The 13,754-nt window shown below is 38.0% G+C and overlaps 1 protein-coding gene across 1 annotated transcript in view; it reads right to left on the bottom strand.

Moving 5' to 3' along the window:
- Positions 1–13,754, bottom strand: part of RBKS (ribokinase) — a 54,365-nt gene that overhangs the window by 19,829 nt on the left and 20,782 nt on the right. Inside the window, exons 6-7 of the mRNA XM_014308040.1 lie at positions 11,825–11,916; positions 1,529–1,717 (exon numbers count right to left, since the gene is read on the bottom strand). Coding sequence (XP_014163515.1) covers positions 1,529–1,717; positions 11,825–11,916 — 281 coding nt within the window. The remainder of the gene's footprint in view (positions 1–1,528; positions 1,718–11,824; positions 11,917–13,754) is intronic.

Below are 13,754 nucleotides of genomic sequence, written 5' to 3'. Positions count from 1 at the left end.
CAGTAAGCTTTGATAGCAGCAGTGGATTTACCAACTCAGAGCAAGAAGCTATACTGCCAGGTTCACAAGGTGTTGCTCCCAAGCTAATAAACCCTGCTTCTGGACAGCTTTGGGGGCTCTGCCTTTCACTACCTTGGCACTTCTAATTCTGGGCTAAAAGCAAGCAGAGGCAGTTTGGCATCTGCAGCGCCCTACCTAGAACCTTATGCATGAACCAAGAACCTCAGTGATGTCTCCTTTCCCTAACTAGAAATTCAAGATATTCCAAAACCAGTACAAACCCAAACTTCTAAATGACAAAGCGGCAAGAGGGGAAAATAAAACCAAAGTATCTCTATTTCAGAGTTATGCAGAAAAAGATTACATTGACCAATGAAACAATGCTTTCCACAGTACCAGAATATCACAGTCCAAGCCTATAAGCGATCTTCTGATTGAGATGAAGTGACTTTACTCTTAGCTCTGCTACTGCATGTTACTGACCTAGGTAATCTCGGCTCCCTCTGCCTCTGTTTCCTCATCCTTTAAGCAGTTGCCTTTCCTCTTTGTGAATCAGTATGAGGTCCATGGATGAAAAACATGCTACAAGAACTAGTTGTTATTAATGCAATTCAGATATGGAACATACCAGATGGTAAAATCTCCAGGATTTTAATGAACTATTGTAACAGAACATATGTAATATGACGTTATTATAACAGGCATTTAAATGTATAGTCAGGACATATAACGTGACCTGCTCTGCTCTCAGTAACTCCACTGGAATTATTTTGGATTTATGTCAGATAATACTAGGAACACAAAATAGCCCCATATGTGCAATGTGGTAAGGTTTTCATAGCAATGATATCTTAACTATTGCCTGTCCTGTTTCTCTCTTTTGCTGGGGGTATTGTATTTTGTGGTTTCAACAGAGCATGTTTTCTGCAATTAGTTCTGAGCAGGAAGCAAAGAAGTATCCTAATGTCAAAGATTAAAATGCACCTGACCAAGTATCCCTTATCTAGCATCATAAAACAGTCATCATGAAACAGCAAGAACTTTTGGGTTTTTCCACTATATTCTGTAAAAATTATGTCTTTAATCACCTTATGCTAGATTTGGTAAGTAATTCATGCTTTGTCCGGAGAATCAAACATTTCATTTCAGATTATGAGTAGTATCCCCATTCTCTCAGAGTGTTTGAGTTCTAGACAAGATGAATTAAATGAAAGGGCAAAGGTGAAAAACAAGACTGCAGCTCAATCCAGTGGTATCACAAACTACAGTCAGAGACAGGTACTTCAGTAAAGGAGGAACATGAGGACACCTTTAGTATGTATAACAGTTCTAGCTCATCTACAATACATACTGTAAAACTCAGGTGAACTGATATTTAATATATGAGACACTGGAAGCAAGACACTAATTCCACATCATAAATTAGCCTTTGTGCTAGTGCCCAAAGATTTGGCTGATTACTCACTGCTTTCCCCTAGTGCTTAAGCAGTCTTTTCCAAAGCAAGACAGTTAAACCACAAAAACGTACCGTAGTGTCCACAGCCCTGACCTTCCCAGCAGGAACGTGCTTTGGAATGCCTTCGTCTCCTGATATCATCATGCAGCCTTCTGCTCCAAGAGTAACAATTACGAGCTTACACCCTCTTCCTAACAGCATGCGTCCCACCTTTTCAGCATCTTCAAGGTTGCCAACTGGGATGCCCGTTAAAATTTCTGCCTGGAAAACAACCCACGCAAATGAAAATCATAATCTGACAGCATTCATTTTTGGACAACTGTTGCATTTGAAAACAGTATTTAGTATCTTTTAAAAATGTGTATTGTAGGATGATCATGAAACCACTTCCTACGCTGATCTTCAGCTGTGTCTTGCTCCTTGCTTGAAATCAGTGTGTACTTCAGGCACAGCAGACTAACACAGAGCAGCCTAGGCAGAGAGACACAGGAGGTGTGGGTTCTGTTCCAGCTTCTACAACTTACCTGCTATACAACCCTTAGTAAAATCACATTTCTCCCACATGCCTCTGTTTATTTATCCGTGAAATAGACACAGTGACACAGTCTTGGCAAAAGCATTTTGTGGTTTAATGTGAAAAAATGCTGCAAATCAACTTGGTCACTATTCTTGAGGAATATTTATCACTAAGTGAGGAACTTTTAAAATACTTTTTAAAATTCTCAGTGTTCAGCTAGCTGAAGGGACATCACAAGGGAAAATCTCTTTTGGGAAAAAAAAATTGCTCAACTTTGACCACTCTGTTCAGTTTAACATATATATTTTTAGATGAGAATACCTAAAATTTATCTGAAGCCACCTTTGGACAAAGGCCCATTAAAAATTATTATATATTTGTGTTAGAGCCATGTCCATACGTCTCTGTCAACTGTGCTGGCTCTGTACAAACGTAGTTAAACTCTTCTTCTAACTGATGGTGAGCTCAAGTAAACTTCTCCCAGCTGGGTCTTAAAATTAATCTCTTCTAGTTCCACACAACTAAGAGCAACACTTCACCAAAATCTGCAATGCAGACTTCAGAATCAAACAACATTTTCACCACTTCACACATTTTCTTGATGGCATTGTATTGTCAAATGTAATGTGCTTTTCTCTTCTTTTTGGAAGGGAAAAGAACAAGAATGAAACAGGAAGAAAAGGAAGAGAAATTGTCTTTTCTCTGAAACAGCCTACCAGGCAGTTCTGCATAATACTGTATGCCTTCAACTGTAAGTAAACAGACACATTGCATTTTGCTGTCTTCACTAAATTTTGTCCTGCTTGCCCATGAAAAAGGAAGCCTTGCTGTAGCTCGCATTACAAGGCCGCTGCTGCATCTTGAAGAACGCAGCCTGAAGCATTTTCAGATACCTGCTTCATAGCCGAGCATAACTTCCACACTCCTAGGGTTTATTTTCAGTGGAAAACTTTCTTTGGAACCTATTCAGCAGCCACTCTCCTGACCTTTGCTGCATGGGCAGCTCAGCTTCTTGGCAAACAGCTGCTGAAATATTTCAAACTACCTTCCTCTGCATGGCTGAAGCTTGAATTCAGCGCTCGCAGTTCTCGATGTAACAAACTGCAGCGACCGAACAAGTGTCTGGGGGCGCGCAGCGAGGAGCGGGCGGCAGCCGGGACAGGAACTGCAGCAGCCAGCGCCGAGCGCGCCGCCCCAGCCGTGAGTCACTGCTGCTGCTCGCCACTGTCATTTCCTGAGCTGCAGCCCGGCCCCGGCGAGAGCAGCCACCCCTGGGCTCCGGAGGGCCACACCGTGCCAACACACTCCCTAGCGTTCATAGTATCACTCGCAGAGCACTTAATCGCTTTAATTTTTAAACGCACATGACTAAGTGCTGCAGTCTCTACTCAGGCAAATGCACAAATTATTTCAAGCGCTGTTGATTTGGTCACTACGAGGCAGAGCCTGGTGTGGCAGGACTCGGTTGTTAAACTTGTGTGTGGTCAACGTGTACATGCAACTTAAAATTACTTTTTTTAACCACACTGATCCCAGACAAGAATATAGTAAGTTCTAAATTGTAAGAAGGCAACTAAATCTGTCCAATTTTCTCTTTGACATGCTGCCATGCTGCTGGAACTTCTCTTGCACTATAAACTATTCAAGCGTATTAAACATATTTCAGTCTTTAAAAGGTTATAAAAGTATTTTCAAGTAAGAATTTTTTTTCAAAAAGTATCTCACAAAATCTTTTGAATGTATCTTCTTACAAGGTTTCCAGGAAATCAATTCACTAATAATGGTTTTGGAGTAACTACGGATAGACGACATATTATATTAAAAAATATATGTACACTCTATTCAAGTGTCTGAAGAGTCCGAGTCTCTTCGTGAATTTTAATATCTCTGGAGCAGGAATTATGTATTCCTGTATTCAGAACACCTGGTGCCCCGTGCTACAAGAATAAAAATAATTTAACACAAATCCTTAAATGAAACAGGGAAACTGAATTTTCAGAGTACTTTATGAGGGGCAATAATTCCAAACATTCTACCTCCATGGCAAAGTCTCCAGAAGGAAAGTGGATTTGGTTTTGGTAGAGTAACAGTAAATCTAATATTGGTTTATTTACCTGATATTTATACTTCTGTAAGCTCATGAGCAAGGTAAATGAAGTATTTAAATATAATAATTCTTCCTAATGAAATGCACAACCTGTATGCTTAGCATTATGACACTACTCATGTCTGTGCTTCCCATGTCCCAAATCAACAGGATTTTTTGTTTGAGTAGTGAAAGAGTTGTTTTGGGACAGATATTTGTAGAAATCTTTCTTTTCATCGTTACACTGCTTATACCAATAAACAAAATTATTTTGAACAGACAGTGTCTGTATAAAAGTAGATGTTTGGCTGCTTCAAACCATTATCATCTAACTCATCTACAGCAGGATGGTACAACTAAAAAACACTGGAACAAGCTGGAAGAACCATAAAAGCAGCAGAAGCCAGACAGATTCTGTGCCAATGATTAGAAATTGCAGTAAATGTCAACTGATGTTAAATACTGTGGTGAGTTTTGAAGTCCCTCCCTTCAGTAGAATCTTATTTAAAAAACAAACTGTGGTACAATTGAGGGAAATAACTAATGGTTATGTAAAGAAAAAATTAAATAACAATACTAAAAGCCCAATGTGGACATTTGCCATCATACTGTAAAAAAGAGCAGCAAATGAAGAATTTTATTTTTCTGCAGCTAGTCTCATAAAACTACTCAGTTAAATGGACTTATTAAAGCAAGATGGCATTCCACACAACTGCTGTCAGAATAAACCTATGATGGATATAGTATAATTAATCTACATGCTATTTTCAAAATGTTGTTTGCAAGACTGGTAGAAAAATTTAACTAAAGCTTTTAATTTCATAGATAGGAAGGTTCTTGGCCATAGTCTTTACCAATCTTAGTTAAGTCTCTGTCTCTCTTTAGACCGTGGAGTCTAGTCGTGGTAAGCTGACACAAACCAGAAGTGCTACATAAAAGAAAATGGTTCTACTTTTTCCTTGCCACTCCTGTCCAAATGGCCCACTCTCATGTGCCAGAACAGCCATTTGTGTGGCCTGGAAAGAAACTGAGATTGTAAGGCAAATCTGTCTTAAAACTAACACCACCCCGAGTCCCACATTACCCGCAAAAGTCAACCCAAAACAATTAACTTCTTTCAACAGCAACAGTAATTTACACTGGCTACAACTGAGAATGTTCCCAGCATAGGAGCATTTGCCAGTTGTTCCAAGCTATGGTGCATTTGGGGCAGCCACTTCCAGGGAGATGTTCTGGATCCTCTGCTTGGCATTTGCACAACCAAACCTGCAGCATCGTATCTAGTTTTGGGAACTCTGGCACAAGTAAGACACCGAGCTAGCACAGCACACTGCAGTGGAAAGCCATCCAGACAGTCAGGGCCAGAGCCCAGGACATACAAGAGGAGGCTGGGAGAAGCAGGCTGGTTCAACCTTAAGAACTCCTAGCTAAGGGGAAAATCTAATTGCTGTCTAGGGCAATTTAGTAGGTGGGTATAGAGAAGATGAAGCCAGAGTCTTCTTGAAGGTGCACAGGGATAGGGCTAGAGACAACAAGCACAAACTAGAACATGGGAAATTCCAATATTAGGACAAGCTTTTTCACCACAAGGGTGATGAAGCAGTGGAACTCGTGCCCAGAGGTCATGCAGGCTCCAGCCTTGGGAGATTCAGAACTTGACTGGACAAAGCCCTGAGCAATCCATCCTAGGCTGGACAGGCTTCACCAGGGTGTTGGGACTAATTGAACATCCAGACGCCTGTTCCTAACTTCCACAATCCTCTGATCCTCAGCAAATATAAACTGGTGAAATAACAAGTGTTAATTCCTAGGGGAGCAGTCCATCATTTGGACTGGGTTTTGTGCACCTAGCACAATAACAACTTAGCAAATGTTCCCAGGTACTACTGGAAGAGAAATAATAAACAATAAAAGGGAAACTGTCTCAGTTTTAAGGCTAATGGATCTAAAACTACATATGATAATTTAAAATACTTTTCATTTCAAATATTATAACACAGTAAGTCAGTTAGCTTCAAACTTGGCCTGTACCTTAGAAGATTTCTTTTGAGAATGACAGAACAAGAACTCAATCTCATTAATTCTAACACATGTGAGCAGTCCCCAAGAAGTAGTACAACAGATTTAGTGTATAAGAAATTGCAAGGTCAGGCCACAAGCCAAGCTAGTTCCAGTTGTTTCAAATTAAAAAATTTTTACATACAGGCAGGCAGAAATACTTATCGTGCTAGAATAATTAAAAACTGATTGAAATGAATTGGCCTGAAGCTATAATTTCCCTCCCAAAAGTAACATCTTTCATTTTAGACTAAATATGGGAAAACTCATACTTTCCAGCAACTGATAAAAAGGGGTTTAGAACAAAGATGGAAATAAAATATACTGTGACTTGCTGGCAACTTCTATGTAATGGAAGAATAGTAGCTTTCCATCACAAGAGGCAAATTCAAGAGATGTTCTGAAATATTTTATTTCTAAAGGAATTTCTAAAGGACCTGTTTTTGTTTTGACTCCTAAAGAGATCAATTATATTTTCTTAAGGAAGATTATTCTTACTATTAATCTCTCTATATTAACAAGCCATATATTAAATGTCCTTATCCCAGACTACAGATAAAGTTTTATAAACTTCATATTCTCTGAATCTTGCAAAAGGCAATAATGTCTCTTGATTCTGGACATACTAACAAATATTTATTTTAAAAATTATCAATACTCTGTTAATAGACAGTAACACTTAAAAGGAAACAGTAGAAATGTATCTGTTTTTCTGCGTTATTTTTATACATCTTACAGCTTTAACAAAATCAGCAATTAACTTGTACTGCTTTCTACTATTGAAGCTCCAATGCTAGTAGTTAATTAAATCTTTGCAAGGCCTTCTTTAGATCAGAAGTCTGATACCCATTTTACATGAGGGAAAAAGTAGTTCCCCATTTTGCATTAAAAATAGCTTGTCAAACTTAATCCTTTGCTGTAACCATTCAGGAGTTTTTCTTCTCCTGAAGGGCTCCTCAGTAGTCTTTGAACAGAGGAGCAGCTGTTCTTCAAAACGTTTAGGATCAAATTGAAATTGCTGATGTGCAATATATTTTGGTTCCTAACCTGCAGGGCTATGTAACTGCATGCACACGCTAAGAAAGAAAAACAACACATGAACTGTATTGACATTGTGGTTATGCCTAGAGCCATCTGCAGCAAGGAATCACACAAATATGTGGGAAAAAAATGGCAAGTATTCCTTGTCTGGTATAGGGTTGTCTCTTTTTCAACATTTATAGATGACTGAAAAGAACAACCATTAGTTTTCACCAGGATGACACTGGATACATTTATTTTTCATTAGAAGAATTAAGGGAATGGAGAACTAGCACATTCCTGCACAAACCTCAGGGATTAGCCTGTGCTACATCTGGGAATTAACAAACTAGTCTCAACAAGTTTGATCTTTCTGGGAAAAGATAAAACTGAACTACAGGCTAAGCAGTGAAAGAACTGATAACCTTGCAAGATTTGTTCTGACATTTTTGTTCATGAACCACATAAAAAGAAAGTAATGTCAGACATAAAAACCCCTGTTATTGCAACAAGCAAGAGTGAAAAGAACAGCTTGTGAAGAGCCTTCTAGACAAACTAATGGTAGATAATTCACTGATAGTGTAATTTTGTTTGCTTCTCTCTAGCACGTAAATCCATAAGAACAAGCTGTGCTGTTATACCAGATACTGCATGTGGTTTCATTAAATCCTAAAGCATTTAATAAAGAATGGAATATAAAGTGTTGATGTTGTATTTGATATTTGCATGTTTGAGAGCCAGCATCCCATGGCTGACACTACAGCTGACATCTTTAAACTTCTGCTCTGTGACAAAGGCATTGCAGATCAAGACCCTGATCTTTAGAGCTGTAAATAGCAAGAGGACACAGCCTCAAACTGCGCCAAGGGAGATACAGACTAGAATTAAGGAGGAAGTTTTTCACAGAAAGAGTGGTCAAATACTGGAATCATATACCCAGGGAGGTGGTGGAGTCACCATCCCTTAATGTGTTTAAAAAAAGACTGGATCTGGCACTTGGTGCCATGATCTAGTTGAGGTGTTAGAACATGGGTTGGACTCGATGATCTTAAAGGTCTCTTCCAACGTAGAAATTCTGTGATTCTGTGAAATAACAGAAACTTCTGACTCAGTAATAATTCAGCTAAACACAAAGACCATCCCCTTTTCTCATCTTTGATAATACAAACACTCCACAGAGTCTATGAAGATGTCTTAAACTATATGGCTGGTATTCTGTTTGACAGCCAATATAATTTTCTGTTACAAACATACTGTTCACGTATTATCTGCAAACCACAGGACTTTATAATTTAAAAGTTTTCTTGGTGAACAAGGAAGAGAGGGATACTGTGATGAAATTGTGACAAATACTTGCAAATATAAATTACTAAGAAAGGTAAACAAGGCAATAAAACAAAAGAATCTGTGTCAATTTAATCTTGTCTGAGAGCACGCATCTGTGTTTAAAAGAATGTTTTAGAAGCAGTTGAACTGGGCAGCTCTAAAGAATTCACCTTCAAACCCAAGGTGGTTTATTAACTATTTTAAAAACTTAGTAAAGATAAAGCAGAAATACACTTTTTTTCCCCTTGAAGTAGCTAAAAATACCAGATAACAAAAAAAAAAAAAGATTCCAGAAAGGGTAAAGCTGGAATAGGATTTTGGCTATAAGGAAGACAGAGACTTAGAAATACCAAGTAGGAGAGGCAATGGAGCTGGAACAGAACACCTCAGGAAGGCAGTTGTAAGCAGGACATTCAATACATTTGGTCATAGAGAATAATAATTTTTTAAAATCCAAGAGAATGACCATATTGGCTTAGAGAAAAGGTCCATATTATCCAACTGCTATTTTCTAACTGCAATTGCCACTAAATACTAAGGGAATTAAAAAAAAAAAAGGATAAAAATATCTTTTCCCAGTATATGTTCAGGATCACCAAAGTCTTAGGTACTCCCTTATTTAAGATGATGATGGAAATGCATATGTAGTCAGTTGAATGTATAAAGTTTAAAAAAATTAGATTTATCTTTAAGATTTGTAGAATTAACTTGTTGATTTTAAGTGCCATGCAGAGATGTGACTGCTAACCTTTATTTGGTATGTAAACATTTGTCTGTATATCAAACTTCTCAAGTGTACTCATTATAGAGCTCTGAAATTAAAGAAAGTCATGAAAGATAACAGAAAACAGATGGTATATGAACATACAACAATTACTAAAAAAACTACTTTCAAACTTGTGACATAAGAAAAACAAATGCTTGATTTTTCCTTTTTTTCTCAGCAGCAAGAAAGGAACAATGGCAATAGTTCATCCCTAAAAATCAATTCAATACAAATCAGACACACAGAGAGAATGAAATCAAACAAAATTGAATATTACATTTGTGCTAACATAATCGATTTCATTGCAAAGTTTCAAAAGGTTGTTTCTAAAACCAAAGGTATTTATGAGCCATTGTTGTTCTCAGAATATGCTGTACACTTGGATTTATGCTTCCTTGATATGGCTGGCAGGAACTCCCATATGTCTAGCATTTCCATAAATTCAGAAGAGATGAGCCTCCTCAACAGCAGAGAGCATATTTCTGTGCCTGACCTTGCATCCAGTGATCCAAGCTATCTTCACATGGTAATTACTTTTAAAAACAAAACAGCAGAAAAGAATGCAAACTGTACCCCCAGCTCTGCAGGAAAAGGTAGATGAGTGAGCAGGGATCTATTATAATTATACACCTGTATTTCTTGTTCTCTAAATAGAAGTAATTTTCTTTTCTCCATGTGGTGGTAATAATAATACCCCTGGATCCAGCAAGCTACACTTCTAAAGAACGCCTCTTTCAAGACTGTCCCCTAGCAATAAAATACAACAAAAGGAAAACTCTAACATGTGTGATGCAAAGAGAGAAAAGTCAAGAATAGACAAGTAAAGAAAAACAAAGCTTTGTTTCTAACATATGGGGAAGAAGTTTTTGCCGGGGAAAAAATTTTAGCAAGTGGCATTATGAAAAAGGCAAACAACAAATGATATTTACTAAATAGTGGGAGAGTATGGGTGTTCTCAGCCCAAAATGTGAGCCATTGCACCATTTAGCCAATCCAGAGGCATAGTCCAGGCATAAGAGCTTTCTGATAGCATTAAAAAAACATGATACTGCTGTTCTGCAAGTCCCCTGAACAAGAATAAATACTTTGCCTTAGCATTCTCATCACACAGAATTGAATTCTGATATCTGTTGTACAGTGTCTGAGCCACAACTTGTATCACTGCCAGTTATTCTGGAAACTTTGGCTTCCAGAGACCTGAAGAGCCATAGCATCTCCCACCTTGCTATTTTGCTAATTCTTGAATTCTCTGGAGTATGTGAACTTGGCAGACCCATAAGGAAACATCCCAGAATAAAATTTAGACGTCTTTTTGGGTTACTTAGGCTCACCCTTAAATGCTGGAAGACTCATGGACTGAGAACTTCTGATATAGGTTGTGATGGGGTTTAACAGAAATTTCAAAAGAGGGTAACTGAGTCTTTGTAGGGTTTTATGCTTTGTTTTCTTATAAATGAACAAGCAAGGATTGTTTTAACTCCAGCTACATGTGCTTATGTTGATTGGATAGAATCACTGTCAATATGCTTTCTCTCTGTGTAATTGGCTAAGATGAGTATTTGGTGACTTGTAACAAGTGAGTTTCTTTAGCTTGCCGCCTGGATGCGAACTGTCAAGATCTTTGCATAGACAAAACTATGTATTATACAGATTCTAGAAAATAAACAGTTCCCGACGCATCCATCAGTGGTCCCGTCCTGTTCGTGCCTGTATATAGCTAGCCGGCGCAAGTCTTCAAAAATTTACACTGACAGACGTCATCAGACAGAAAACACTACAAGTAAGCAGGGCCATGCTCTCTCTTAGCTCTTCCTCCTCCTCCCCACCCAAAGGGATCATGTTCATTGCAGAATTCATGTTTCTCAGAGATAACTTTAATTCTGATCAAGGCATGGCTCCTATCCAATAGGTTACTTCTCCCACATTGCTGTTTATATAAAGACAGGGTGAGGGGAAGGAACACAGCATGCTTAATGCTAATAGGTAGCAAATTTAAACAAAGGTCTTATGAGATGAGGTTAATTTGTCTCTTGTGACAAAACCAATTTCCTTTGGGAGAAATAACACTTGAATTAGAAAAGAGAGGAAAAGGAGGGAGGAAAAAATGAAAAAAGCAAAATATACAGTTGAAGGCCAGAGAAGATTCACTGAAAAGAGATCTGACAGGAAGAGGCATATGAAGCTACTATTTACCATCAAGTGCAGCAAGCGTGCATCACCTCCTGGCAACAGAGTTTAAAACTGTCAGAACACTATGGCTAATGCATTCCTGCTAATCATATCAAGGGACCACAGACCAAGGACAAGGAACTATTTTAATATTTACCACTCAGTGATAACATTTAACAAGTGTCCTTTTATGGATGCGTTTTGCTGATCGGCTTGGAAGGAAGGCTGGACCCAACTTTCCTGCTGCAAACAGCTAATTTAATTTCAAGTGCAAGATCAAGTAATTCTAGAATACTCCTCTTTGCTACTTAGATCAGGTAAGAGGAGTATGGCTCAATTTTCCTGTTCCCTATGCTGTATTTGAGAAGACTATCCTGAAATGATCCTGCTTAAGACTCCTTCTTTAACATGACATATGACCATTACCTCAGTTTCATTGCAGCAGAAGATATCAGAATAGGTATAAAACTGTGGATCGAGGTCAGCAAGGGCTGGAGCTGGATTAAACAAAGTCTTTACTGGAAAAAAAAAAGAAAAAGAAAATCTAAATCTGGAGTGCTTTAGATTCATAAAGCGTCACTTGAAAGACCATTGTGTTTCAATCACAGACCCCAATATTTACTATTAACACAAAAATTACTCTCAGCTTCTGCATTCTCCTCTTATGCGAATGCTAAAAGTTTTGTTTATTATATTAAAGTTCCATTCTAATTCATGTGCAGGCACCTGTCATGATGGGAACATGACAGAAAAGTTACAGGAAAAAAACCCCAAGAAATTATTAAATTTAAAACAAAAGAGAAAACTATTAAATGCTTAGACATTAATGCAATTTGTTTAACTGATGATGCTTCTTCCATGATATTAATAAGTTTTACAAGACCTGATTTAGTTCTAGAATTTTTCAGTGCTGTTATCTGAGTTCTGTACATGAATAATCACGAGTTACGGAGTAATGAAGGGCATGTCCAGACAAGGAGTTAAATATGCTTCTGAATGTGCTACCTAACTTGTTCAAAAGGCCACATTATAAAACTGTAGCGTAGACAAGGCACTGCGTATTTTTAGTATGCTATCTGGCAGAGCTAGACCTAAACTTAACATGTGGTAGAATATGTTAGTTACCCTAACTTTAAACTGTAGTAGCCTAAGGCCCTGAGCAGCAGCAGCAAAGGTTTGTCATGAGGACAGAGTAAGTGACTTACTCATTATTAACATAGCAAGTCTGCAGCCTTGGTTTTTCACTCTGCCAATTCCATGATTAATACTTGAGTTTTAACCACAAGGCCATCATTTTTAAATAAAGCACACTCTTAGTTCAGAAATATTCCTTATAGTCAGTGATCAAATCTTCCAATCTGGATGCCTAAATGTTCAGTCCTAAATACATATTTAGACTGTAAGCTATAGCATGTAATAGTCAGACACTCTGTACATGTCTGAATCCCAGTTAATGCCTTAAGAGACAAAGATGCACAGAGACTTCTGAAATCTGAGTACCAAGAAGTTTAGGTGGTTGACCCTCAGAAAATTTTAGCCTTTGACTGTACAACTTTATCATGCCTCTCTACCTGCCTCATTAAAAGCAGTATTAAAGTGACAAAGACTTTTACTCAGAAGTCAGAAAATGCCAGGATTAGGAATTCCAATGAAATCTTAATGTGGCTCCCCTAAATTATTACAATACAGTATGTATTATAATAAACTCTTTAATTATATGATCACATACCACTGAAAAACAGCATGTGATCACATAATTAAAGACTGCAACATAATACATATGCCGAAAGGAGACAAATTAAGGTTTCACAGGCAACCTTAACTCTTGCATTTCCTATTTTCTTAACTGCAACACTAATGAGGTTTTCTTAAACATAAAACTTTAAGATATACTTTCCCAGGTAAAACAAACACCAGCACCTACTGGAAAACAAACTGTCATGTCGTATCATACTGACATGTGCATGGGTCAGGAGCAGCACTGGAAGTGTTCCAACTTGGGTTTTAAATAAAACAGATCATGAGCACAATGTAATACACTACTATTAGTTTTCTCCCATATTTACTGTCTGCTGAGCATGGGGGGAGATAGAGAAACCCTAAGATCCTCTTTCAGGTTGTGAAGAAGAGCATGGCTTTTGAACAGGATAATCTGTTTGATCCTCCTGAGGAACTTATTTTCTGCTGAAATTCTTTCACAGAATCACAGAATCATAGAATGACCTGGGTTGGATGACCATTGCCCCTTGTCCTGTCATTAGATGCTTTGTAAAATGTTTGTCTCCATCTTTCCTGTAGGCTCCCTTCAGCTACTGGAAGGCTGCAATTAGGTCACCACTAAGACTTTTCCAGGCTG

The sequence above is a fragment of the Geospiza fortis genome, unplaced genomic scaffold (genome assembly GCF_000277835.1).
Source record: "Geospiza fortis unplaced genomic scaffold, GeoFor_1.0 scaffold41, whole genome shotgun sequence".
NCBI classification, from domain to species: domain Eukaryota; kingdom Metazoa; phylum Chordata; class Aves; order Passeriformes; family Thraupidae; genus Geospiza; species Geospiza fortis.
The sequence above is the reverse complement of the archived record's forward strand: the minus strand, read 5'-3'. Positions and strand labels throughout refer to the sequence as shown.